General features: G+C 35.8%; 1 protein-coding gene across 1 annotated transcript in view; it reads right to left on the bottom strand.

Annotated features, from left to right (window-relative positions):
* Nucleotides 1-13,518, bottom strand: part of si:dkey-181f22.4 (receptor-interacting serine/threonine-protein kinase 2) — a 71,263-nt gene that overhangs the window by 17,325 nt on the left and 40,420 nt on the right. Inside the window, exons 5-7 of the mRNA XM_028809700.2 lie at nt 9,248-9,387; nt 7,757-7,806; nt 4,696-4,857 (exon numbers count right to left, since the gene is read on the bottom strand). Of these exons, the coding sequence (XP_028665533.2) occupies nt 4,696-4,857; nt 7,757-7,806; nt 9,248-9,387 (352 nt within the window). The remainder of the gene's footprint in view (nt 1-4,695; nt 4,858-7,756; nt 7,807-9,247; nt 9,388-13,518) is intronic.

The following is a 13,518-nucleotide window of genomic DNA, read 5'->3' as shown; positions in this document are numbered from 1 at the left end:
CGTGAACCGAGGTTCCACTGTACAATGTTCTGGAATGGCCGTCACAGTCCCCTGACTTGAATATCATCGAAAATCTATGGGATGATTTGAAGCAGGCTGTCCATGCTTGGCAGCCATCAAATTTAACTGAACTGGAGAGATTGTGTATGGAAGAATGGTCAAAAATACCTCCAACCAGAATCCAGACACTTATCAAAGGCTATAGGAGGCATCTAGAGGCTGTTATATTTGCAAAAGGAGGCTCAACTAAGTATTGATGTAATATCTCTGTTGGGGTGCACAAATTTATGCACCTGTCTAATTTTGTTATGATGCATATTGCATATTTTCTGTTAATCCAATAAACTTAATGTCACTGCTGAAATACTACTGTTTCCATAAGGCATGTCATATTAAAAGGAGGTTGCTACTTTGAAAACTCAGCCAATGATAAACAAAAATCCAAAGAATTAAGAGGGTTTCCCAGACTTTTTCCTGTGACTGTATGTGTTCTGTCCTTTGTACATAGTGCAACATACTAAGAACAGTGCTGGTCATGCATATACCTCACTGGGATGTCTTTATTTTATGCAGTCGTAAACCGATTATTTTATGTTTGCACTGTTTTTGACCTTGCCTTGGATTTCTGTGTTAATTGGATCCTTCTTCGATTTGGATTGCCTTAATTTCAGGCAATTCCTATAGTCTTTTTTTGTTCCACGGAGCTTGCTTTTGTTATTGAGCACTGTGTTAAGAGTAAATCTTTTATTTTATAAAGATCCTGTGTTTGCTGTTATTACTAGCCACAGTTTCATGGAGATATCCTTCTCTAATGGGTATTTTTGGATGTGCATTTGGAAAGTATTGGGACTTGTGCACATTGGAATCCCCAGCTCTGGACACATTCAGTATATAACAGAATTAACAGAAACAACTGTCCACAGAAAGTACATGAAAAAGTAAAGACACATTTACTGTAAAAAAATTTTAGGGTCACCCTTCAAGAGAAGAAATGCATTCAAGAAGACATATTTCTTCAGTTTGATTGTAACTTTTCAGACAAAATGTATCATATGAAAAGACACCAAACTGTGAATACCAAAGAGAGATGCATAAATCAAAGTACAAGGGGCATTCAAATATAAACAGAAATTTATGACCTACATTTAATTTATTTAATACAATGAAACAACTTACACACTATTTTTCTTTTAGTCTTCTGCCACTGCAATACACTTGTTCCAGCTATCAGGAAGCCTTTTAATCTCAGAAGAGTAGAAGTCTTTTGATTGCATGTTGACCATTCTTGCACAGAGTCAATAACCTCTTCATTTGACTTGAATTTCTTCCCTCCTAAAAATTCCTTAACTGGACTGAAGTGGACTGATGATAGTTCCTCTCTGAATGACTTGCACTGATCATACACTCCAGACTGAGAAAGACACTCATCCCCAAAATGATTTTTAAGTCTTAAATAAATCTGATATGGAATGACTCCTTCATTTGTCAAAAATGTAATAATTCACTGCGCAACACTGCTGTGTACCTCCTGCTCCGACATGTTGATTACAACTGACAGGAAAGAGCTGCTAGTATTACTCACGAGAAGTTCAAACATGCATGTGTTTGTCCAAAGAGTCATGTCTACCTTGCACTCTTTATAAGAACAGAGCACGAAAATGCCTTTTTATAACTGAATGCCCCTCATAAATGAAGCTTTTCCTGAGATGAGTGCTTCAGTGCTTTGAAGAACTTGAAATAATTTCAGAATATTGCAGCTGATTTATATTTTATACAGAGCTGATTGGCTTGGGATGTACTAAGAAGGAACTTTAGACATATTATAAAATGACCAGAAATCTGCTGAAATCTGGCAAGCTGAATGGCTATGTGATTAAGGAATTAGGTGCTACAAACATCTTGAGTATTCCTTGTAAGTCTGTTAATTGTTGTAAACATTTATTAAAGAATCTGGAAATGTTTGGAGATGAGTGGAAGAGATTATCTTGTGTTTATTAAAAAGTTCCAGGCTGTTAAGAATGATTTCTATATGGTTATTATAGCCAGCAGGGAGCAGTGATATCTCTTTTTATAAATGTCCCATTAAATAGAAGCTTAGCTCCAAAGATGAACTTTGTGCTTCAGATGGCCTGCAGCAGGATCTTACGATTTGACATAGTGCAATAGCCAGACGAAATTGTGATACTAATCATTTAGTTAGTATGACCTTTAATATGCATCTCTAGTAGTTGGTAAGATTCCAGGGAGACAGATTGATTTTCTTCAGCCTTCTCAAAAAACAAAGGCACTGATGACCCTTCTTAACAAAGTACAATAGGTGACAATGAGGAATCACAAGAGATTCTCTGTTTTTCCATAGCAACATCAATAATGTCAATAGGCACCCAACCTCATTCAACCCTTCTGAAGTCTATAGTCACCTCCTCCGCACAGTTTCATTCCTGTTCGTGCTGTCTGGTGCTTGATTTGATAGTGAGTGTCACTTATCTTTATTGGCTGCTGCAGTGAGAGCTGGCAGGAGAGTCAGGCCTTGGTTTTCGAGTTCTTTTGCTACCTTTCTGTGCCAGGTTTCTTTAGGTCTGACATGGTTTCTTTTCCCTTGTGGTGTCCAACAGAGGTTTGTCCTTCAGAGGGATTTGGATGATATTCGGCAGACATAACCTGTACATGAACTGTACGATCTCTGAGATGGTTCAGTTCCTGTCCTGCTTTAGAGGTCATCATTTGAGATGGTATTTGGCCAGATTTCCAGTTTTCTTCAATAGAGTTGGTGGTCTTCTGCCATTCTATGCAATACAGAAAGATAGTGCAGACATACTGTAATTCTTAAATATCCTTATTCTAATGTGGAAACTCAGGTTGTTGGATCTCCAGATGTTCATCTGGATGGCAAAGGCTTGATTTTCTCTGCTAATTCTGTTGTTAATTTCTAGTTTACAGTTACCATTTATAGTAACCTTTCTACCTCTTCCAGTGTTGAGCATTCACTATAATTGGATTTTCCACTCAGGTGTTCTTCCTCATTACATGGTTTTCTCCATATTAACCTTAAGGCCTATAGTAATTGCTGTTTCAGCCAGATTTTCAGTCTTCTGCTGGGTGTCTTGGTCCCTGCTTGATAGCAGTACAATATTGTCTGCATAATCCAAGTCTCCTAGCACTGTGTTAAATGTATACAGTAGCCTTAAGTACGCACCCGTTTAAGTACGCATCCCGGTTAAGTACGCATATTTTCCCTAAAATTCTGGGTTCAAGATTTATTAGTTAAACATGTCATGAATCGTCATTTGACGAAGGTTTTGAAGTTTCTTGCATTTGGCTTTGAGGGAAACAGCCCGAATCTTGCTCTGAAATGATTCAAACGATTTCTTAAGATCATCGAATGTATCATCAGCTTCAATTTGAACTTCAGAGCAGCTGATCCTCGATGTCGAGAACATGCTATGATCCTCTTACTGGGAGCAGACGTTTTGCTTAGTTTCGAGATGATTTTGCAGCGTTGAGACTCATTGAGACGCTTGCCGTTTGGTTTCTTTGACATCGTAGCGAAATGCAAGCTATTTGGGAGTGGCAGCTAAGTATGCTCAAACTTCGCAGGTTCAAGTTGCGTTTGGGAGTGGCCAACCTAAAGTACGCACCTACCGGCTAAGTACGCACAAACTTCACAGGTTCAAGTTGCGTACTTAAGCGGGAGACTACTGTACTATATCCCCCTATCTTCTTCCACTAGTGATGCTGTGTATAACCCAGTCAATAGCCAAGCTTTGCTACATACCGACTTTCAACATGAATGATTCTTTTAGCTTGTTCTTATGAATGACTCTACAATTGAAATTCTTGTATAATGACTAAATGATGCTGACTAGTTTCTTTGGTATGTTTCCTAAAATCACCTAGACTTCAGCTTAAGCAGCTATGCATAGACTTCCTCATTCTTTTAACTTTTGTGTAGCTTCTTTACTTCTTGTATCGTGATCTTTCCCAAGTTAATATCAAGGTCCACTTTCACCTCAGGGATATTAGCTTATGGGTCTGGCGGTTGAGGGTCTTGTGGAAGTGCTGTTTCCATCTGTCTAGTTTAGCATATTTTTCAGTGACAGGAACACGTTAATACCCCTTCAGAAAGAATGTACACACTCAGGCAATGAAGGCATAGAAAGTTTTACTTTGAATTATTTTTCCTAAAAATTGTCCATGTGTTTTTCACATAAATATTGTTGGTTTGAAGATCTTAATGGTGAAGAAAGGTCTGTCTTGATTTTATTTTTTATATCAAGAAATGTTGAAATTTCAAAAAGGGTGTGCTGTTTATATCCACTATAATATAAATAATATAGGATGACATGACAATACAGTAATTCATTCTATTGCCTTTAGTGATGTTCTAGATTCTTTGCTTTGAATTCTGATCCAGACACTACTATACTGTTGAATTTGCACAATTCCTCATGTTCTTCTGCATTTTTCAGCCAGTTACCTTACAGTATGCCAAAGGTATGGTTTTTTTTAAGTGGCAACTCTGTGTTGGCCCTGTGTGACTAAGTGGGGTGTACTGGGGGTGATGATGGGTATATGTTCTGTGTCATATAATATGCATTCACGCTTTATCCATACTTTCTTAAAAAACATGGGGTTCACATATGACTCTTAAGATATCAACAACCATGTGCAAAGGGCAGACTATGACAGGCTTACCTCTGACCTCTGGGCGGGAGTCTTTATCAGGGCTCCAGCAACGAGTAATAAGATGGACCAATATATTCCGATGTGGTACAGAAGCAGATATGAAATCTTCTCCTGTACTTGGTCGAATTCCTCTTAAGACATATGAAACTAGTTCTTGGGGTTGGCAGATATCTAAGAAGAGAAAGATCACCAGCACAAAAAAGGGAAAGTTTCAAAGAACTGTAAGCAGTGAGTCATTTTTGTAATTATATCTTTTAAGGTAAAATTACATAATGCAAAGTAATCTTTTTAAGTATACTTCAAAGTTAAAAATACTTAATAACAAAGCAACAAAATAACAGAACAAGTCTGACAAGCTTGATTGCCATCAGCTACTTAGTCCAGGTAACAGAACATCATGTTCTGAGTGATCCCTGTATTTGTTATTGTCTCTCCCGGAAAGTATGAAAGTCAGTGCCTCTTTGATGTTTTTCAGTCATTGTTTGAGAAAATTGTTTATCTTGCTATTTTTAGATACCAGTAGAAAATAATAATAATAGCCTATATTTATATAGCACTTCTGAAAAAAGAGGTAGATGCAGAAGCTTCATCATGATAAAAATGTCATTAAAATGTTAAGCATAAATAAGATTTGGTTGAATTGTATGAGAAAACAGATTAAAACAACAATAAACATTGCAGTGTCATGGGTGACTATTAATTACTGTGGACATCCAAATATAAAGCAGTAAATATTATTCTTTAAAGTTCTTTTAAAAGAAACCAATTTTGCACTGTTTTCTGATTTTTTTCTCTATGGTTGGGAACCAGAAGAACACAGTTGCCCATTCTATGAAAACGTTTCTCAGAAATGACCATAAAGTTTGACGATCCAGGAGATGTGCTATATGGGTAATGAGCATGTCTACATAGCAAAGTCTTTAAAACATTCTTAAACAATGAGGAGATCCTTAAATAGATGATGTACTTTATAGGTGTTTGATGTTAGGATGATAGAGCTGATGTTCTATGAATCTTTTTACATGTTTTTATAAGAAAATGTAACCGGAATGGTGTTTAGTGAGAGACCAGCAAACCAAGATGATATGAAAGCATGAACCAATTTCTCTGGATCATGCATGGACAGAGATGAGCTAAGTTTTGAAAAGTTAATAAAGTGGTAAAATTAAGTAATTAATTAAGTCATAATTAGCTTGGCCTTGTATTTATATATAGAATACATTTTAATGTGTATGTTTTGTTTTCTTCTCATCCACATTCAAATTCTGTACTGTAAGAACACCAAGTAAGATGGCACCCAGATGAGCTTGGCAGGCTATGAATGACATTGTGAAAAAGAACATCAGGATGAGCCAACAGAATGAGAAACATGACAAGCATGATATAAACAAGTACTATTACTTTGGTCCTCAATCCGAGAGTACTCAAAATTAAATAGGAAGAAGGTCATACACAAGAAGGCAAAAAACACAGTAAAACAGCCAAAATGCACAAGGATCACAACATCGCTTGCACAACTAACCAAGCTCTATCTTTTCTTTTCGTTTGCCCTCCCTCCCCATCTATTATGTGACTGCAGCATTATTAGTATTGCACAGCTTGTGTCACTGTGGGCAGACAACAGGCTTTGTGCATAGAAAGCAAAAAAAAACACCATTTCTTTCACACTTTTTGAACATAAATGTTTTCCTTAAGGCTTAGTATTGAATTATCTAAATCCACTTGGCGTGTGCCTAACTGCACCCTTAACTTTATGAGAATACTGCAATCTTCACATTTTACAGAAGGATGTAAAATGTACATTTTTATGTCTCGGTTGTAAAATTAAGGCTACAATTTTAGTAATTCATTAACCAAGGGATCTTCCAAGATGCATCCTGTATTGTTGACAAGTACTTTGATAGCAAAGTGATGGTTATGATTTGTAGAACTGAGAAAGACATGCCACTTTTTCCATACCATGCTGTGTTAATATCTCTTTACCTAAGACATGTTCTTACCACATTTATCTGAAGCACTACTATTTTCAGTAAAGATTAAGTTACTGTTAACTGATTTTGTTCACAATCGACAGGGTTTTTGCACTTCAGAACTGTACTAAGAGTGACACATGTAATCACAATTATTTATTATGTTCATGTCTTACATATACAGTACCTCAAACACATAAAATCATGTATATACTGTAAACATGGAAAGAGAGATACACACCCAGACGGGTATCTATCCAAACTGCACTCAAGAATACCTAAAAACATGAGGTTATTAAAAACTCAAACCTAGGATTTGGTACCACTACAATGCTTTGATAAATCCTTTGTATGAAGAAAATAGGAAAGGATGAAACAAAGCCACAAGCATTGCCTTTGTGAAAGTTAAAAACACATGAAATAAAAATGGGCATGTTTGTGTAGAGTTGTATGCAGACTAACAGAGGCAAATGCACTCAGAGAACAAAACTGAATTAAAAATTGAACTAAGCTGTCACCTTGGTTTACCAATCTCACAAAAAATAAATCTAGACATTGGAATCTTTACTGGAACACTGCCAGTCTACTATGATATATTCTGGTTAGTTCACAAAATAAAATATATTTAGAAATTTACTGAGCATCCTTTTCAAAATGTGTTAAGGAAAGAGCGATCTGCTTCAGTTGGGTACATACGAATAAACAACTATTTAACAGAATGCAGTTTTATGTGCACTACCCTGATTGCTTTCAACCTTATTGTTAATTTTAGACAAATCTGAGGTTTATAGCTGTGTGTAAAAAGAGTTTTATGCCAGCAAGTATTTAGAATTAATAACTTTAAGAAGGAAACATTGAAAAAGCAATCATCCCAGATATTCTTTTCAAATAAATTCTTCACTAAGCCTGAACTGTACAGCATGGATGAGTGAAGTTTAATGATTCTCAAGAAAATTATTCATGATGCTTGACTCTTAGTGTTCTTTTCATTTTTATACAGACGTAAAACCCTAAATGTTTGTATATTTGATTGTTTTTATGCTGAAACTGAAATACTTTATTACGATATTAATTCCAATTAGTTTAAAAAAAAAACCTACCTTCAAATGGAATTCTTCTTCTAACGGTCTCCCAAACAATCAAACCATAACTGGAACAAGAATATAACACAAGTTTTGCGAGTTATATTTGTGTCTGTTACTTTCAGAGTCAAGTTCTGAGTTTTTGACATTGTATAAATATTTTATTTCCCATTACATATTACATACATTACATATCTTACATTACCCACATGGAGACTGGATCATGCAAACACCGTGCTGATAGTGGTTAGACTGACAGGTGAAGTTTAATCCCTGGTGTGAGTATAGCTATCTAATATGCTACTATGTCTATCCATTTATGTATATGTAATGTATTTTTAAAAAGGCAATGCCTGACACCTGTGAAAGAGCCCGATTATCCTGTAATGCTAAATTTATTTTATGTACTGTGCTAAAGTCCAGTCCCTTGACATACTGCACTAAATCTCTGTTAAGCAAAGGCAAAATGACTATACTACTGTCAAGGCTCAAACTTGTTTTAAGAATTTCAAATTTTGGAAAAAAATAATTTCAACTTTTTTTCCATATGCAGAGAAAAAAGTGTCTTATTAAAGTCTCTTCGTCTTGTAAAACATGTTTGTCAATTTTTTTAAACTTATCTTCTCAGTGTGTACAATGCAAACTTATATCCGCATACACAAAATATGCATAGGAGAATGTAGAACTACTCTAAAGAAATACTGTAAATCTTTTCACAGAAAACAAGCCAAGTTATTGTGATATACAGTAGAGTGTCACTGCAATCCTGTTTCTCTTTGCCTGTCTTCAGAGCTGCTGCTTATGCAGCGTTATCTAACCCTGAAGATTTATTAAAGATGTTTTTGAAGGTCAAAATAAATTGTGAATATCCTTTTATTTTTATTTTTGGTGTTTTGCAAGATTTACAGCTCACAGACTGTATTAATATATGGGAACAAAAGCTTCTGCATATTGCTTAAAACTTTGGATTAATTAATAAAATTATGACTGTTAAAATTTCTTTATAACTACAGTCATATGTCATATCCGATAAACATCTGACATAAATACCCTAGCAGGAGATCATACTTTAGCTGATCAAGCTGCATGCAAGACTAATTCATCTCTTTTTTTCTTCTCTGAGTTACTTGCCAATTTGTGTGACTTAGTGACCCCAAGTTCCGTGACTTCTAATAACAGTCAAAAAATATAACAATACTCAACTAATCTGGATGTGAAAAAAGACAGAAATTCCCAAACACAACATTAGGCCATTAATTAACTAAGCAGACATCCTGTTTGTAAAGTTAACATTCTGGCCATAAGCCAAACAACTAAAATGAAAGTATCATGACCTGCTTGTGACTATGTAGGAATTCCTAAAGTTGCAAACATTTACATAACAATAAAAAGACTGGTAAGGGCAGACATGTGAAGCAGAATGATTTAGTAACTTTAAAAAGATACGCTGTTCTATATCCAGTTAAAGCAACGTTCATTGGCAGTCCTTTCTGAATCTAAGAAACTCACCTGTAAACATCATCCTTAACGGATGGTGCCTGTCCTTTGTGGATCTGTGGTGACAAGTATACTTGGTCTCTGGTGCAGAGTACATTTCTCTCATCTGAGACATTTAATCTTCTCCAATGTGATAGGCCAAAGTCACATACCTGTAAGTAAAAGTCCAAGTTACCAGTTAATTAAATTCAATGTAATGCTGGGACAAACATCGCTTTCAAATTTTAAAGGAGCTGGCTGATGAAGGGGGTTTCTTTCCAGTACTTTTGGTGCTTTTCAAGGCATGCTTGGGTCCTCACCCCTCATGTCTCCTTTGACTGTTGTCTTTTGCCAATTCTGTTATGCTACTAAGCAGTAGGAATCACTAAGCAGTTATCTGTAGCACAGGTGTTTGTTTTAGCTTGTCTTCAGTCTTTACACTATCATTGCACATTAAAGATTTTGTGAAAATAATTTTTAATTTCTCAGTATTTTGAGGTGTGTGTTTGTTTTTGGACTTGGCTTATACTTTTAATTTGTTCCTGCTTTGAACTTTGCCTGCTAGACTTCCTGTCTGTTTTTAACTATCCATCCATCCATCCATTATCCAACCCGCTCTATCCTAACTACAGGGTCATGGGGGTCTGCTGGAGCCAATCCCAGCCAACACAGGGCGCAAAACAGGAAACAAATCCCAGGCAGGGCACCAGCCCACCACAGTGTTTTTAACTATGCTCTTGCAAATTGTGAGCAATACGGTGCCTGTTTTATGCTTATATTCCCAGGATTTTGATCTTTGTGTTTATTAAAGCTCCATATTTTTCGCTTCATAAGACGCACTTTTTTTCCCCAAAAGTGGGTGGAAATGTCTGTGCGTCTTACGGAGCAAATATTGCGTCGCAGACCGTGATGTGTATTACCTGACCTGTCAGCAGTAGCGACAGCTGTTAGAAGAGGAAGTGGTAGGCCCATGAGAAACTCCTGGGGACGCTTAAATGTCCCACTTTACTTCTGAATCTCAGGGCGTCTGGTCAGTTGCCATCCACCTCTACCCATGACCTGGAAGAGTGCAGAGAGCCGTGCAGTGCTCATGTACCCAGTGTCTTTTAAAAAAGTGTCCATTTAAGGCAGGGGTCTCCAACACGTCACTACACGTCACTTGCGAGCTACCGGTAGCTCGCAACCCCTTTCCAAGTAGCTCGCCAAAGGGTTAATGAATCCTACATAAATTTGAAAACTTGATTAGTCAAATTAGGGGTAGGTGATCTTTCCAAAAATAATCATATCACAAACCTTTTAACACAAAATCATGATCCACAGGCTGAGTTGCAGTCTGTCTTTTCAATGTGGCATACACTTAAGAGAATAACCGGACTCAAACTCATCAAGACCTAAGTAACACTTTATTTTAAATATCAAACAAAGTTGAATTCAATTAAGTTAAGGAACACGCCTCGAAGCTGGCGAGTGAGTGAGGAAGGCCCCTCCCCTCAGCCTGGATTTGCTCAAATAAATCGCTACCACAAGCAAACTATGATACATAGCGAAATGAGAGAAGTCACAAAATCAACCGGAATTTTCAAGAAAGTTATAGAAAAAAACCCGAAATAAATCTGTTAAGTGAAAAGCGGACAGACATACAGACATTGGATTTTATATATTACTAGACAGTAATGGCACACTGCACAAATACACTTGACTTGAGCATTCCTAGTTTTCCTACCCTTTCTCTGTATGTTGACCACTCTTCTTTTGGCGGCATATTTTCACGTTAAAACTGATGAAGTCAGTGTTTGTGTTGCAATTACTTTGTACGTTTTCCTTAATTTTTCACTTAACCTGGCGCTTAAGTCTTCAATCTGACTCAAGAATGATTTAAGATTTGTTAATGACAGTGATGATGGTTCTTAATACCGCTGTTGACTTTACATGGTTGAAATATTATTCTGCTATATTTTATTAAATATATTAGTACACCATTTGGTTCAGAATATTTTTTTTCTTGTTTTCCTTCTCTAAACGTAGGTGCGTCTTATGGTCAGGTGCGTCTTATGGTCAGGTGCGTCTTATGGAGCGAAAAATATGTAGTTTAAAAAATAAAAGGAAGGCAAACAAATTAAGCATTTTGAATTCAAAATACTATGTATAACATCAACGATATTTCTATATGACGTCAAAACCTCTGCTATAACATCACAGCAAGGCTATAAATCAACATCAAATTAACATCCAGTTAGGCAACTGGATTGTTCAGACCCGCTCTTGCAAGCACAATGTACTTATGCTAATAGTGGTTAATATGCTGTTTATGATGTCAAAAAAGGGTTTAACTAGGAACTCCCATGTTAATAATAAACTAAATTGTATTGGTTATTATGAACAATGCTTCACATCCACTTTCTGACACATCAATACTGTATGTACTTTCAAAATATTCAGCTTAAGGGCATCAAGAAACACTATACCTTTATATATACAGCAACATGCCTTTATAAGTCAGAAATTGTTGTCTTTTTGTATAATCCCTTGTTTGTATTTCAGGAGAGTCGCTGTTGTTTGTTTGCTATAATATTTTTGGTGCTTCTGTAACAAAACTAAATTTCCCTCCTGGAACAAATGAATCTACCCTAAATGTAATGTGCCTTTATTCCTCCTTCATAAACCCAAAGTGTTCATACAAGGCGGGTACTTTTAGCTGTCCCTTTATTTTAGGATGATTATTACCATAATTCCACTGCCCAATTAAGTGACCTTAAAAATCTAAATTTAAGGAAACTCCAGCAGGCTATTAAACAGGCAGCGGAACTTACAGATCATGTGTGCCACATGGTAACAAAGATTAACTGAAGACGACCACCTCTTACATGCTGCGCATACAATACAATTTATTTTTGTATTGTGCTGCAATGGGCTTTAACAGGCCCTGCCTCTTGACAGCCCCCCAGCCTTGACTCTCTAAGAAGACAACAAAAAACTCCCAAAAAAAAACCCTTGTAGGGAAAAAATGGAAGAAACCTTGAGAAAGGCAATTCAAAGAGAGACCCCTTTCCAGGTATGTTGGGTGTACAGTAGGTGTCAAAAAGAAGGGGGTCAACACAATACACAGAACAGAATACAAGTATGTAATCCTCAGTACAGTATAAAAATGAAAATATTACAAGTACAGAGCAGAATTTAACAGTAGATGATAGCACATAATATGCTTTGGATACCATAAGTAATCAGTAAAGAGAATTTTCTTCAAGATCCATGGAACCCAACCCTGGAATTATTTTCCCCAGTGCCATACAACCTATTAGACAGTATATAGAGTCTACATGAGCAGGGTGCATAAGCCCAGGTGAGGTCTTTGAAACTGTGAGAAGCAAAAAGCATTTTTTTAAACATTGATGTTTCAAAATCCATCTAAAGCTTATGTGTAAATCTTATTTTTTTCTGATATTTGATTTTACTATGTCTTGTTTGACTGTTGTCTTTTACCAGTCTTGTTGATCTGCTTAACAATTGTATTCATTCATCAGCCATCTGTAGTAGAGGAGTTTATTTTATTATGATAAATATGAATGTCTAAATTTCATTTTTGTACGTTTCTATATTTTTTTTCCCCCGTGGATACAATGGAGAGTACAAATGTTGTGGTTTCTTGTGCATGAATGACAAAATAAAAACATTAAACCATATATAAAATGTGTTACACACTACTATAATTGAAAGACAACAAAGAATATCTTTCTTTTAGTGATAATGCATTTTGGAATGGTGTAATGTTTACATGATCTGATTTGAATACTTTAGCCATTACACGACACATTTAAAAACACCATCATGAGCTTACAAAGAGCTCTGCTTGTCTCCAGAGGATTTCACACTCCTGCTCAAAACTATTACTACAGTATTATTTCTTAAATTAATGATTGTGTTGTTTTAGGTTCTTTGCTACCACTTTGACTATAAAATGAAGGTGATTTGAATGCCGTTTTGTGTTGTATGATAGTACAATTAATTTTGACTCATATGTAAATTTAACAAACTGATAACATTTGATTAACTGAATGATATGGCAACAGTCAAGATTAAAGAAATGTAGCAACTGTAGTGTTCTTTACTAATATCACTTTTTATTATTGTTTCCTGGAATGTTATATACTATTTCATCCAAGAGCCTCAGTGTTTTATGGTTCATTAAGAAGAACAATGATAATCTGAGATCCAATTTTTAAAACATAATACTGCATGACATTGGATTACTGTACTAATATAAATGATACATAAATAAATGTATAAATAATACATAAAAACATAAC

This window comes from Erpetoichthys calabaricus, chromosome 9, assembly GCF_900747795.2.
Source record: "Erpetoichthys calabaricus chromosome 9, fErpCal1.3, whole genome shotgun sequence".
NCBI lineage: Eukaryota > Metazoa > Chordata > Cladistia > Polypteriformes > Polypteridae > Erpetoichthys > Erpetoichthys calabaricus.
The sequence above is the reverse complement of the archived record's forward strand: the minus strand, read 5'-3'. Positions and strand labels throughout refer to the sequence as shown.